At 49.5% G+C, this 12,970-nt stretch overlaps 1 protein-coding gene across 1 annotated transcript in view; it reads right to left on the minus strand.

Moving 5' to 3' along the window:
• Positions 1-1,749: 1,749 nt before the first annotated feature.
• ACBD6 (acyl-CoA binding domain containing 6) overlaps positions 1,750-12,970 on the minus strand; it is an 82,960-nt gene continuing 71,739 nt past the window's right edge. Inside the window, exons 7-8 of the mRNA XM_066555533.1 lie at positions 6,169-6,199; positions 1,750-2,341 (exon numbers count right to left, since the gene is read on the minus strand). Coding sequence (XP_066411630.1) covers positions 2,187-2,341; positions 6,169-6,199 — 186 coding nt within the window. The 3' untranslated portion in view covers positions 1,750-2,186. The remainder of the gene's footprint in view (positions 2,342-6,168; positions 6,200-12,970) is intronic.

Genomic DNA, 12,970 nt, shown 5'->3' on the forward strand with positions numbered 1-12,970 from the left:
TGGTCATTGTGTCCTGGATTGTGCTGGGTGGGAATCTCCATGGCTGCCACATGGCAGCCCAAGGTGGCACAGCTTTCCTGCCCCCTGGCAGCAGTGACAGTGGGTGCCTGGCTGTGCCACCACAGCGCTCGGCGGGCACAGGTGAGATGGAAGGGACAGAGGGCTCCAAGCCCCTCCATGGGCACCTGTGTGTTGGCTTTCTATATTTTAATCATTTTAACATTTAATGCTTCTCAATTAAAGTGATTTCCTGGAGTAGATGCCAAGCTTAGGGCGAATGCACATTAACCACTTTCTGTATCGGTAGTTAAAGGCACCAAGGGATTTAACAGCAATCCACAAGGCTGCTGGGGGAAAGGTTTGGCTGAATAAAGCAGATTATAAACAATAATATATGTCTTTCTCTCCTCCCCCCACCCCCACCCCTGCTTTCTTTTTTTTTTGGAAAGGCTCCAACCTCACAAACAGACCTAAAGTGCTATAAACATCTCCAGGGCTGAGCACTCGGCCCCAAATGTGCTCTCTGAAAGCACCAGCACCGTGGCTGCTGCTTTTCATCCTGGCTTTAAGAGAGATTTTTTATTACCCAGCGTGTCCATCAAGCCAGGCAGTGGCTGTGCATTACTGCCCTGCAGAGAGGTGGCCTTGCTTGTCCCCAACCTTGGTGCCACCAAAGTCAGTGCGACCCCACTACTGGGGATGGCATCCTTGCTTCATCTGCATCCAGGTGCAAAATCACCAGGCTGTGATGAGCCAGCCTGCAGCTGCCCTGGGCAGGGCCAAGGGGAGCAGAAGCCATGGATGGGTCTTGCTTAATATTAAGTTATTGGGAAATAACCTGTCCAAGCCATTGTGTCCCCAGCAGGGAGCCTGTGCTGTGTGTGGTGTGGTGGAGCCAGCACAGTGATTTTGTCAGCGTCAGCAAATGCTGGCAGGAGCCACAGACACTGTGAGGGGCCAAGGCCCATGTGTGCCCAGCCACTCCTTAGCCAAGGGAATGTTCCCAGTTATGTTCCCGAGACTGGATGTGCTGCAGAACCCAGTGGGCAAGCAGCTTCCTGTCACAGCCATGGATATTTCCTCTGCGCCCCCCAGGCTGTAAATCTTGTCTGGGAAAAGCAAACTCATGACAATATCCCACAGGGAAGCCATGGACTCCTCTTGCCACACACCCACCCAGAGCAGCAGCCTCCTCCCACAGCACAAACCCACCCTGGCAGCTCCGTGGGCCCAGCTGGGGTTTTCTGATGAGGCAGCACCAAACCCCATAATCATCCCACGCCCACTCGGCCATGGCCACGAGGCAACTTTTCCCTCCTTCTGGGTACTTGACCAGCTGAGAAGATCATGAAGTGTCTGAGACAGATCCAGATGGGTGACAGGGTGGGTGCAGGCTTATCTGTGCTCAGCTCTTACCAGATCTCAGCCCTGGAGGAGCCATTCCAGGGATGGGCACACAACAGGAGCTGCTGAGGTGGTGTTTAAAACCATTCAATTCAGCAAAGGGGTAAAAGTCCTGTCAGCTTGGAGAGGCTGATTAGCAACATGAGTTGTGTGAGAATCAGAGGGACAGACAGACACCTGTATGACCCTGCTGGCTTTGCAGCTCTCCCTCCCCAGGACAAGAGCTCCAGCAGAACTTCCCAAGGGTTGTGGCTGCACTGAGCTGCCTCCTGTTCTTATGGCTTCCAAGTCACCCTCTGCAAAAAAAAAAAAAACAAACCCAAAACCAAACAAACACATCGAGGCTTGATCCCAACACTGTGCTTTTATTTATATTATTTGTTTGGACCCAGGGAAAAAACAAACAAACAAACCAAAATTCAGCCTGAACGGGAGAGATGAGCATCTCACCTGGCCCTGCATCCCCACGGAGGAGCCGACAGGTCAGCCCACGCTGCTCTGGTGAGACAGCCCATACAGTACTGTGTTTGATACATTAAAATAACACCTGGGGCCTCCTCCAGGCCCTCTCCCCTCTCCCTCCCCCCTCAATACTGATGAAGGTCAGAGCACGCCAAGCTCTGATGCCATCCTGCTCAGGGCATGCGCTTGGCCCTCGCGCTGGAGAGCCCAGCCAGACCCTGTGCTTTAAAAGGTCCCCTGGAACCCCCGAGGTGTCTGGGGAGGGCAGCAGGGAGCGGGGCAAGGGGTGTTTATTGCAGAGCATCCCTGTGCCCCGGGGCTCAGGGCTGGCCGGGGCCGTGCTGCTGCAGAGCCCGGGTGATGGCTTTGGAGTCCGTCACCTCCTCGGGCAGGCAGCCCTCCTGGTCCCGCAGCCCCGGGTCGGCTCCCGCCTGCAGCAGCAGCTCCACGATGTCCAGGAACTCGCAGGTGGCAGCTGGAGGGGGGAAAGGGAAGGGTTAGTGCGGGGATGCTGGCAGAGGCGGCGGTGCTGGGCGTTTCTGGAGCGGTGGCTGTAGCTGGAGGCAGGAAACGCCGGCTCGGCAGAGCACGGCGGGGCAGAGCTCAGAACACAAAGTATCGCCGTGGATCCAACAGTGCACGGGAAGGAGAAAGGACAGAGCGAGAGCAATGCAAAACCAGGAGTACTGAGGGGGTGCAAGCAGCACCCAGAGCCTGCAGTCCAGTCAGTGGTGCTGGGAGCTGAGGGATCTGCAGGGCATCCCCTGGGACAGCTTGGCTAAGGCTCATTCCCATCCAGGACTGGAGGCTGAGCCTGGGAAGGGCCCCAGAGTGCTACTGCAGCACTGCAGGGACCCCAAAGTGCCACCTGGGAAAGCACTCCCTGCCTGCTTCTGTACCCAGAATTTATAAAGCATTCACCATCTATAATGGATCTGTAAGCCCTTGGCCCTCACCTGCCTCCTGCACCTCCCGGGGAGCAGGCAGCACATCCCAGGCACGACATCTTCAGCACTGCCTCGCTCCTGGCTTTTGTCCCTCCCTTCTCTCTGCACAAAATTCAGATGGGTTATAGCTGAGGCCACCACTTCCTGGAGCACCAGTTCCATATGACTGTGCCCATGGCCTGGGACAGCTGTTAATGGCACACATTTTATTCCCCACACCTCTACTGGTAACTGTTTTTTCAACCCTCATTTTCTTTAAGATAGAGTCAAGTTCAACCTGAGCTCTTCTCTGTCGTAGGATGTCTTACCTGAGGATGCTAAAAGAAAAAGAACCAGGAAAATCAGGAAAACTCTTTACACTGAAGAGCTGGACTTGGCTGACATCGGCAGAAGTCCCAGAGCCTGGATTTTCCCTTCAGCCTGTGCAACTCAGACCCTAGTGAAGCCAAAACCTGCCTTACAAGGCCATGAAGCTGGCAGCTTCCTCTTGCATTGGTAGCAATTGGTCTTAATCATATTTTGGGTGTTTTTATAAAGCAACCGACTGACTCCTTTAGTAATTAGAGTGTCTTTTGCATTACTCTGCAGTCTTCTACTGATCCAAAAGGACAAGCAGTAATGTCTCATTAAAATAAATTCAATGTGTGATTGGAGTTTATATTGAAAGGATAAAAAAGGGGTCAGAAAGGGGAAACAGGTTGGTGAGGAAGCAGGTGGGGGTGTGGGTGAGGCTGAGCTGAAGGGAGGCACAGCCCCTTGCAGAAACCAGACTTCCAGAGGTGCCAAGGAAGGTACGGTGGCAGCTTCTGGGGATGGGGAGCTGCTCCCCACGGGGAAAGGTGGCTTTCTCGTCTGGTGCCATGTCCTTGAGCCGGCTGGGGACATCCCTGGGGACGAGCACAGCTGCTGGATTTATCACACCCTGGGACCCTCGATTTGTCAAGGGCCAGAGTGGCAGCCCTGACAGTGGCACGGGTGAAGATGAATTTCCATTCAGCGCAGTTCGCCTCCCGACTCCATTAATCCTCAGGGTTCAGATGATGAATTTTTTTTTTTTTTTTTTATTATTTATTTCCCCTCCAGCATCCCCTCCCACTGCCCTGCCCGGCGCAGACAGAGCCGAACAGATGGTGCTTTGCAGGGAAGCCGGAGTGCCCAGGAGGATACGGAGCCTGCCCACTCCACAGCCACGTGGCCACCGCTGCTGGAGAAGCCTTGATTTCCTCTGGGAGAGGCAGCAGCGATGATTTCAGTGTTCCTGGGGAGTGGCTGGATGGATGGAGAGGAGCCGAGGAGAAGGGGCTGCTCAGCACCGAGCGCACAGCCCGGGCTGCAGCCGCGGCTCCCCCGGTGGCCTCCGCTTAACCCCCGATTAAAGGCGGGGTCAGCGGCCATCGGAAGGAGCCGGGATTTATAACCCCCAGCAGGATGCGCTTTGACACCGGCTGCAATCAGGAGAGCTGTCACCACAAGGACAGCTGTCAGGCCACGCTGCCGGCTCATAAAAAGGGATGCGGACACCCTAAAAGCAGGGGCTGCCTTGCTGATGGGATTTAACCCTTCCCTGGACTCCATGAATAGCAAAAGGGAGGGCCTTGTGAAGGCACTGCTCTGCTCAGAGCCGGTGTCCGTCCATAGGAGCTCTCCTGCCTGCCCACCGCAATTAATGACTCAGTTGTGAAGTGCTGACCAAAACGGGACTGAGAGGTGACAGTGAGTTCCAGTTTCAGGCCAACAGCCACTTGAATCCAACCCAGTCACCCATTTAAGAAGCTGTTTCCAAGCTTGGGGTGATTTATGGCCAGATCAGCAAGAAAGGGAATGAGGATGTCCTGGGGACAGCTGGGCACCCATGGGAACACCAGGCCTGTCTGCCAGCAACCCAGAGAGGCTTCCCAAAGGTGATATACAGGGAGGAGAGAGGGGATAATACTCAAGGGGAAGAAAAAATTTCAAGACTTCACAAAGATTTGGGAAGAAAATCCTGGGAAACTGTAGTTATTGAAACACCTGAGCTGGAAGGGTAGATCAGAGAAACTATTTCTGAAATAATGTTCATTATATTAGTTATGTTTGCTTGTGTTGAACAACTGCCTCAGTCCCCAGCCAGAGGGATCCATCTGCAAAGAATTTGAACTTAGGTGGTGCATCCACCTTTTTCCCTTCACATACTGGGCTTGCTAGAAGCAAGTGCTCTTGGATAACTTACACATGTGCTATGCTTTTGCACAATCTATTGTGAACCCCTCAGGAGGTGGAAAAGCATCTTCCCAGGAGAGAGAATGCCCAAATGTGGAATGGCTCAGGAAGAGAAAGAGGCAATGTGTCATTTTAAGTGCTGTCCATCTGTGGACAATGCTGTGCTAAGCAACAGATTCACCATTCCTGTCACAGTGACAGGAATTTGAAAAATTGAGTATCCTACAGGAAAGATAGGAGAAATCACACATTACTGTAACTACAATCTTGGTTCAGGGACCCTGGAATCTGGGAGTTGAGCTCCAGATCCAAATGCTGTGCCTTGGACTGACGTCTGCAAAGCAATTTTGCTATTCTGCTAATGTCCTTGTGGAGAGATCAAGAAGAGAGAGAAAGACACAAACACTTCAGAATGACAAGTATGCTCTTAATTACCGTGACAGGCATCAAGAGAGAGTACAAGACAATAACTGGCTATGTCTTAATTTTGGGAAAGAGATTATGATCCAGATTAAATTGATACTTTTTTCCTATTCTCTGCACATCAGCACCACGCACATCACTTCAGTCTCTGCTTTTCTCATTTGGAGATAGAACAAACTTTCAATTAAATCACAGATCTAATTAGCCTGTAATTGTAGGAGGGACACCAACTGTGATGTGCCTCTGCTGATTTTGGTAGTAGAGAAGCTGCTGCTCTCTCAGCTGTGATCAAACAGGTTTGTCACCAGGACACATGAAGGTGGAGACCACCTTGTTTGTCCCCTTCCCCTGACCTCTGTAACCTGTTAAAACTGGCACAGACCCTCCCTGAAGGCCAAGGGATTTGGCATACCCTAACCAGAGCCACTCCTGGCTCTGCAGGTGGCACACAAACATCCTGGAGACACAGAGGTGTACAGGGAAAATCTGCATCATTAATTGAGGGAAAAGGAAGGCTTTAAGGTGACATTTGCAGAGGAGAATGAAGGGAGGGCAGCAATTTTCTCCTACCCCTACCATCCTGGGATTTGCTAGTGGAGGTAGCCACTGGTTAATCAAATCCAGCTTCCTTGCTCATTTTTCTCCTGGAAATTGTTTTCTGTCTATAAAGCATTTACTCCAGCTACAAATCCACACTGCTAAGAAGGAAGAGCCAAGCTTAGAGGCAGCTTACCATAATGGAGTGCAGTCTGGCCTTCCCCATCCTGAAAAAGAGAAAGAAACTTGATTTTAGAGGTGTAGGTAACATTGTGGTAATACAAACACATCCCATTTATTTTAAATAAATAGGCTGAATCCCAGCAATGTTTTAATTGACCAGACAAACAGCCAGGACACCCAGCTACCTGACAGCTGGGATTTGAATCATCATCCACCATCACTCCCTATTGATGGATAATCAATATCTATCCACCCATAAGAGTGCGTGGATCACGTCATGACGTGAGTATAATTCAGTTCATACTGTTATCACTTCCAGCCCATAAAAATGAAGGATTTCAGTCCTATGGCCTCACTCTGGGATTCTCACTACTCCTGGTGCTTTAGTGCAAGATGTTTCAGTGCAAACCCAGCTTTGGCCAACTACCTGAGAGAGGGGTAAAGCACTGGGATGCTCACACAGCTTAGTGCACTGAGCTCTTCAGCACATGGGAGCACAAAGGGGAAAAAAAACCAGTTTCTTCCACCTGAATAAATCTTAGGTCCCTGCCTTCAGAATTTAGGTCCACCCTGATACCCAGGCTAAGTTTTGTCAAGTCAGGAAAGGGCACAGTGCTCAGGGATGACAGCAAGCTGCCAAACTCATCCTTGTGAAACACCTGCAGCGCAAGGGCAAAGCAGAGTGTATGATTTGTAGGTGTTGGCACACAGCTCCCTGGTCCAGCCAACACTTGAGCCACTGCATCAGCTGCAATGCTTTGGGCAGTGTGACCCCTTCCCAGACTCCTGTGTCCCCTCCCCAGGGCTCTACCACAGTTGATGCTTCACATCCAGCACTGCAAAGCCAGGCACCTCACCCTGCCACAGCCTCATCCTGCCACCAGAACAGGTGAAATAACAGAAGGAAAGAATTATGGCCCCTCTGCTTTCACTACCCCAACCAGGATTAGCTTCTAATTCAGTTCTTCGCCTCCTTAATTTATTTGCATCTGTTTATGGGGACTTAAGTTTTTAATTACCATCATCTTTGGGATTAAGGTGCAAATTCTACAGTTTGCTGTAGATTCTGGAGCAGGTGAAAGAGAAAAGAACAAGAAAACAGGTAGAAATTCCACTCATAGCTGGAAGTCTTCTGGTTTCCCAGTGTGTTATTCTGTTTGATATTAAGCCTGTTGAGCTGAAGAATTAGGAATGACCTGTGTTTTGGGGTGGGAGGTGCCATGCTTTGCTCTGGGACACTGCACCAACACAACAACCACAGCAGCAACAGGGATAAAAAGCCAAATGTAACAGGTATTTGCTGCCTAAATGCCCATTTCATGTCTTTTCCAGGCAAGGGGGTGGGAGGGTCTGATCTTTCCTTCCATGTGCCACTATGTCCCATTCATGTCGCTCAGAGCAGTGCTTGAAGATGCCTCATTTCAGAAGCCTATTTCTGCCCAAACTGTGGGGAGCACAATGCAAATGGTGTCATTAGATGGTACCACAAACCAAAGAGCTGAGGGAATCACAGCCAGCATCCACGGATTATTCCACACTAAGGTAAGCAGTGTGAGCAAGTGCTCCTGAGCTCTCCTTAAGCACATGGCTGCTTGGAGGAGTGACAGGGCCAGCACTGACTTCAGCAAAATAGTCAGCAGGGCTGGGGAAGGAGAGGCGGGAGCGCTCGAATGAGTTATTGGAAAGGCAGGATGTCAAATGTGTGGGCTGGGGGATGGGAATCCAGCTCCCCTCTGCATCACCACCTCCAAGACAGCAGCCAACAAAACCCACAGGTGAATGGGACTGGAGCCATGCAGCAGAAACCCCTTCCCATGGGAGTGCTTTGCTGCAGAACTCCCTATTAAAACACACGGGGCTGCTCCAGGAATCCTAGAGACATTTGTTCCTTTTCCAAAGGCCTGCAGAAAGCACTGCTGTTTCAGCAGCTGGCTGGGGATAACAAGGTTTTTTATTTCTCTTAGATGTACTTCCTGGCATCTGCTGGGCTAAGGAGGGAGCACAGGTCTCTGCATAGGAAATGTATCCCTTTAATCCCAGTGTGGTTTTTAAAAAGAACTATTAATCCAATGTTATGCAAACATGGTTTGCACTTTATTTACGCTGCGGATTTTCCCCCTGCTTTGAGCCAGCCCAATGGCCAAATGCTATTTGTTACACTTCTCAGATGCCGTGCTGTTTGCTTCTATTTCCTCTGTGACAAATTTTAATCCAGGTAAATGGAAAAAGCTCTAGTGTGGTCACTCTCTAAAGGCCTTGAAAGCCCTCGGGAAGCTGCTGATCTCAATCCCTCTTTGATTTGGCTTTTTGGAGCACTGTGGCTAATTGCAGCCTGATGTACCCAGCTGCTCCAGGTATGGCCACGCTGAGGCTTCACAGCAAAATGGTCACACCTGGAGACTAATCAAAGATGGGCTGTGAAAGTCAGGATTACAGCTCCCTTTGTGGGAATTATGTGAAACAAATATTATGTGAAACAAATATTGCCTGCCAGGCACTGAAGTGTCTGTTTTGCAATCAAACACCACATGCAGAAGATGAGTGAAGATGAATTGTAGCTGGCCTGGATGCAAGGGGTATTTCCTGATGTGCAACAGAAAGCAGAGGCCTCTTGAGCATCTTAAGGTCCTCCTCCCAAGATGTGTCTGTGTTAGGATGGATGATCCCAAACAGGGAATGGGCAGGTACAAGCCTCTGTCCTCACCCCATTGGCATCAGCCAGGGACAGGGGATCTGGAGTACATCCTTTGCAGCCAGGAGATGCCAGCAGTGATCAGATGGATCCTCTCAGCAGATGGACCAGAGAAGGTGCTGAGTAAAGGTAAGTGGGAAACAGGAGATAGGCAGCTCTGGGCCAACACTGAACCAGGATGCCTCTGAGAAGTGCCCTTTCATGCCTCTGTATCAGCTGAGAAAATGTTATTGTCACAGGTTAAAAAGGAGGAAACCTGCTCTGATTTGGTGAACTTCAACACAAAGGAGGGGAGCAGCCAGGCTCAAAGCAGCAATACACCTTCTGTAAAGGCTTGTAAGGCACTGGTAGGCCCTTGTCCCAGAGCCCTTTTAGCAATTCTCCATCTGTAAAAAGGAGGAGCTCGTGGAAATGGCAGAACCCACACAGGCAGACAGAAAGTGACCAGCAAGGAAAGACCATGACACATTCAAATGTAGGAGTGCTCAGTCCCAGACATGTTACTGACCAACAACAGATCCGATTCCAAGATTTCCTCTTGCCTCCTAATGCCATGTGCCACCCCTGGTGGCTTCTATAGCCTCCTGGCACATCTGGCCATGTCAGAGTGACAGCTGAGCTGCATGGCCTTTAAGGGAGATGAAAATCCAATGTCCATGCCTACCAAACCCATCAAAACAAAGATGCTACAAAATCACTGGTACTTCCTACATGCATGGTCTGTGACAGATGTCACTCAATGAAAATCCAACTACCAGTGGATAACTTATTGGATAACAGGATTTTGTTCTGCTCCTGAGAAATTTAAGCAAGAGAAATGGGAGAAGATGGACCGAGCGCAGATGGACCAACTGTCTTATCTGCTAAGTGGCACTGTGGCTGCTGCACATGAATTCTGTCTTATAGCTGATGGGATTATACTGGTGCTGCCAACCCATGTTCATTCCTTGGGAATTTCTGTTCCCTGCTTAACCTAACACAAGGTCTGGACTGAAGGGCAGAGACAAGGAAATGGCTTGGCTAAACCTGCTGAGATGCTGTGCACTCTGTAGGACACAATTTGCCATTTCAAGTAGACTTTGACTGGCAGTGTCTGACTGTGGTTTCATGGGACAGTTTTAAAAGCAGTGCTGTATAAACACTGATAGCTCAGAGCTGCTTCATTCACCCTCCAGGCTGTGTGCAGTGGCAGGGTGGCTCGGAGGGAGACACTGCCTCTTCCACCATCTCACCTGTTTTGTTCAGCACCAGTGGAGAAAGAGGAAAACAAATCCATGCTTTGGTCCAGCCTGACCCCATATTGGTGATGAAGCTGGGCCTGGACCCTCCACACCAGCTCAAGTGTCTGTAGGGGACCCCACACCTCCTTGAGTGCTGCTCCACACTGAGACCTCACCTCAACACCTTCAGTCACCTCCCCAAGCACAGCAGGAAACCTCTACACTAACCCTGCCCTTTCGAGGGGTAGCACGTGTGCTCTTTATTTTAAGGTATTTTTTTTCCCCCATATCTCCTTTCTGCTCATTTGTGGCACCTTTTAAGGTGCAGGGCTCGTTCCCATTGACAGACTCCAAATGCTGGCAGCGATCGCAGGAGATAAGAACGATGAGGTGATAAGAGTGTTTAACAGCACTGAGTCCTGAGCAGCACGATGGGCCAGAGGGAAGATAAATATTTACACTACACCTTTAGAAGGTGAGTGAATAAAAAGGGCCAGAATAATACAGACTCTGAACAAGCACTGATGCTTAGGAGCTGTAATATAAATCTCTGCAGCCTCACACACTCACTCAAGCCAGGGAGATGAAAAATAGCAAGAAAATACTTCCCTCCACTTTTAAAAAGGATTTTATTTCTCATTTGTTTCTACTTGAGACTTCAACTTCCCAACAATTTACTTTAACCTCATCATCATCTTATTCTCTCTCTGAAATTTTCTCTCCAAGAAGACTGAGGGTAAGGCTCAACACACCAGAATTTACATGCTAATCCACACCAATACTAAAACCAGGCAAATATAACCAGTCTGAACTCCACCAGATGATTCAGCAGGAGACATCCCCATGTGCATCCTTGGTGTCAACTCCAAGGCAGCTCAGGCACTCTCCAAGGACCAATACCATGGGACAAAGGATACAGGGCATCCCCTGCTAGAAGCAAAACCAAAAAGCCTGCACTGGTCATGAATAGCTGCTTTTTAGGGATTGCAAATAACCCAGGCTGACAAGTCCAGGGCATCCTCTTAAGTTTGGTTCCTCAATTAACTCTCCCACCTCCCCTGTGTGTGCACACAGGTTTGGCAGGGTTCCCTTTCTCACTGATCTGTCCCTCTCCAAGAGCTCTCAGCTCTCTCCTCTGCTCATTCCTCCCATTCTGACCATTTCCTGCACTGTGCCAGGCAGATATCCCTCAGGATGGAAGGTGCTAGACTGGTTTTTTATCATCACCTCTTGGGCCCTTCTCCAGAGCCTACTGCCAGGCCATCATTTGGCCTATCTTCTAAGTGCCTCACAGATAAATTAGATCTGCATAGAGAAGCAATTATTACATTTCTAATGGCATGAACCCTTACAGCACAATCTGCTACTGAAAGGCAAAGAAAATTGCATTAGCTTTTGTTTGATTCAAAATTATGATCAAGGGAAGAGGGATGTTGAAGCCCTTTAAAGCCAAACCTCTGAGCTGGGGATTTTTCTGTCTGGGGACCTCCCTGCTCCTATTCACCGCTGGAGCTCATACTCGTGGTTCATTTAGCAGTACTAACTTGGAGAAGCCTTTGCTTGTAAGCTGCTGTTAAAAGGAGATCTAAGAAAGCTCAGAGAGAAGAGGATGCCCAGGAACCACCACTGGCTCCCTCCTGAAGCCTGCATCTGCTAATGCTCCCAAAGGCCCCCAGCCCGAGGAGTTCAGTGTGCCAGGGTTATGCTAATCCCTCATCGCCCTAGTTTCTAACTGGTGCTGTACCTAAATTTCCAAGTGCAATTTCAGTGGGATTTATCACATCTACTATGATCAGCATGTAGTGCTGCTGGCACAGATACAGGCTCTCAATATCCCACTGCAGACATGGCTGTCATTAATTGCAGAACAAACTGATTTCTGAACCCATGGAGCAGCTCATGCAGCAACACTGAAACTCTCAGGGATGTTTTGCTGTTGAGCATTTTCAACCCATTTTGCAGCCAGCACTCTGTGCCCAGCTGTGTATTTGGACATATTTATAGGTTATCCAAATAATATTTGCTACTGCCTGTTACTTTCAGCACCAGGCATCTTGCTGCTCATCAAACAAGTGTGTTGGTGCAATAGAAAAAACTGCCAGGAAGCTGCAGGGATCAAAAATGTGTTCGGAGAAGTCAATGCCTAAACCTGTAACAAGTGTCACAGTGCTGTGGCTGAGCCAGCCCCTGGCAAACCATGCAAATGCCATCCCAAGCTATGGACAGGATGATATTCCAAAGGGCAGGATGCTAATATCCTCTTCTCAGGGTGCTTCCCTGCCCCCTCCCTGCATAAAAGTTAGTGCTCCTGTACTGCTTTATCACTTTAGCATGGCTGAGGCAGATACCTGCTTATTTAAGGGGCAGGATAAATGGGCTGAGACAGCTTTCCCATCCCCAATTCACTAGGGAACGCTTGGAAATTCCACCTGACACCGGGAGCGCTCTGTGCTCTTAAACAATCTCCCGTCTGATCCGATTGTTCCCCAGTGGGGAGGCAGGCTGCAGCTAGCTCAAGAGTCATTGATTGGATTAACAGCCTAATTCCCAACAGATGAATAGAATACTGATGTCTTGTCAGCCCACATCATAGAAGGAAAACACAATCTGCTTCTACAGCCCCGAAATTTAACCCTTTGCTTCCCTGCTCCCCCCCTCCCCGGGGCTGGATGCAGGGTCCAGCACTTTCAGCTGGAGATCTTACCTATTTAAATGAGAAAAGATGTATTAACCTTTGGGACACTCTGCCTAATCATTGACATGCCATTCTTATTTTCTGTAAGAAACCTTCTTTTTCACCCTTTCCACACACAAGAGATTCATACCAGAGACCTTTATTATTTTTTCTCCTCTCTTTTCCACTTGCCAATACAGGGAATGCTGTATGCTTCACAGTAAGCTGC

The sequence above is a fragment of the Molothrus aeneus genome, chromosome 9 (assembly GCF_037042795.1).
Source record: "Molothrus aeneus isolate 106 chromosome 9, BPBGC_Maene_1.0, whole genome shotgun sequence".
In the NCBI taxonomy this organism is placed as follows: Eukaryota; Metazoa; Chordata; class Aves; order Passeriformes; family Icteridae; genus Molothrus; species Molothrus aeneus.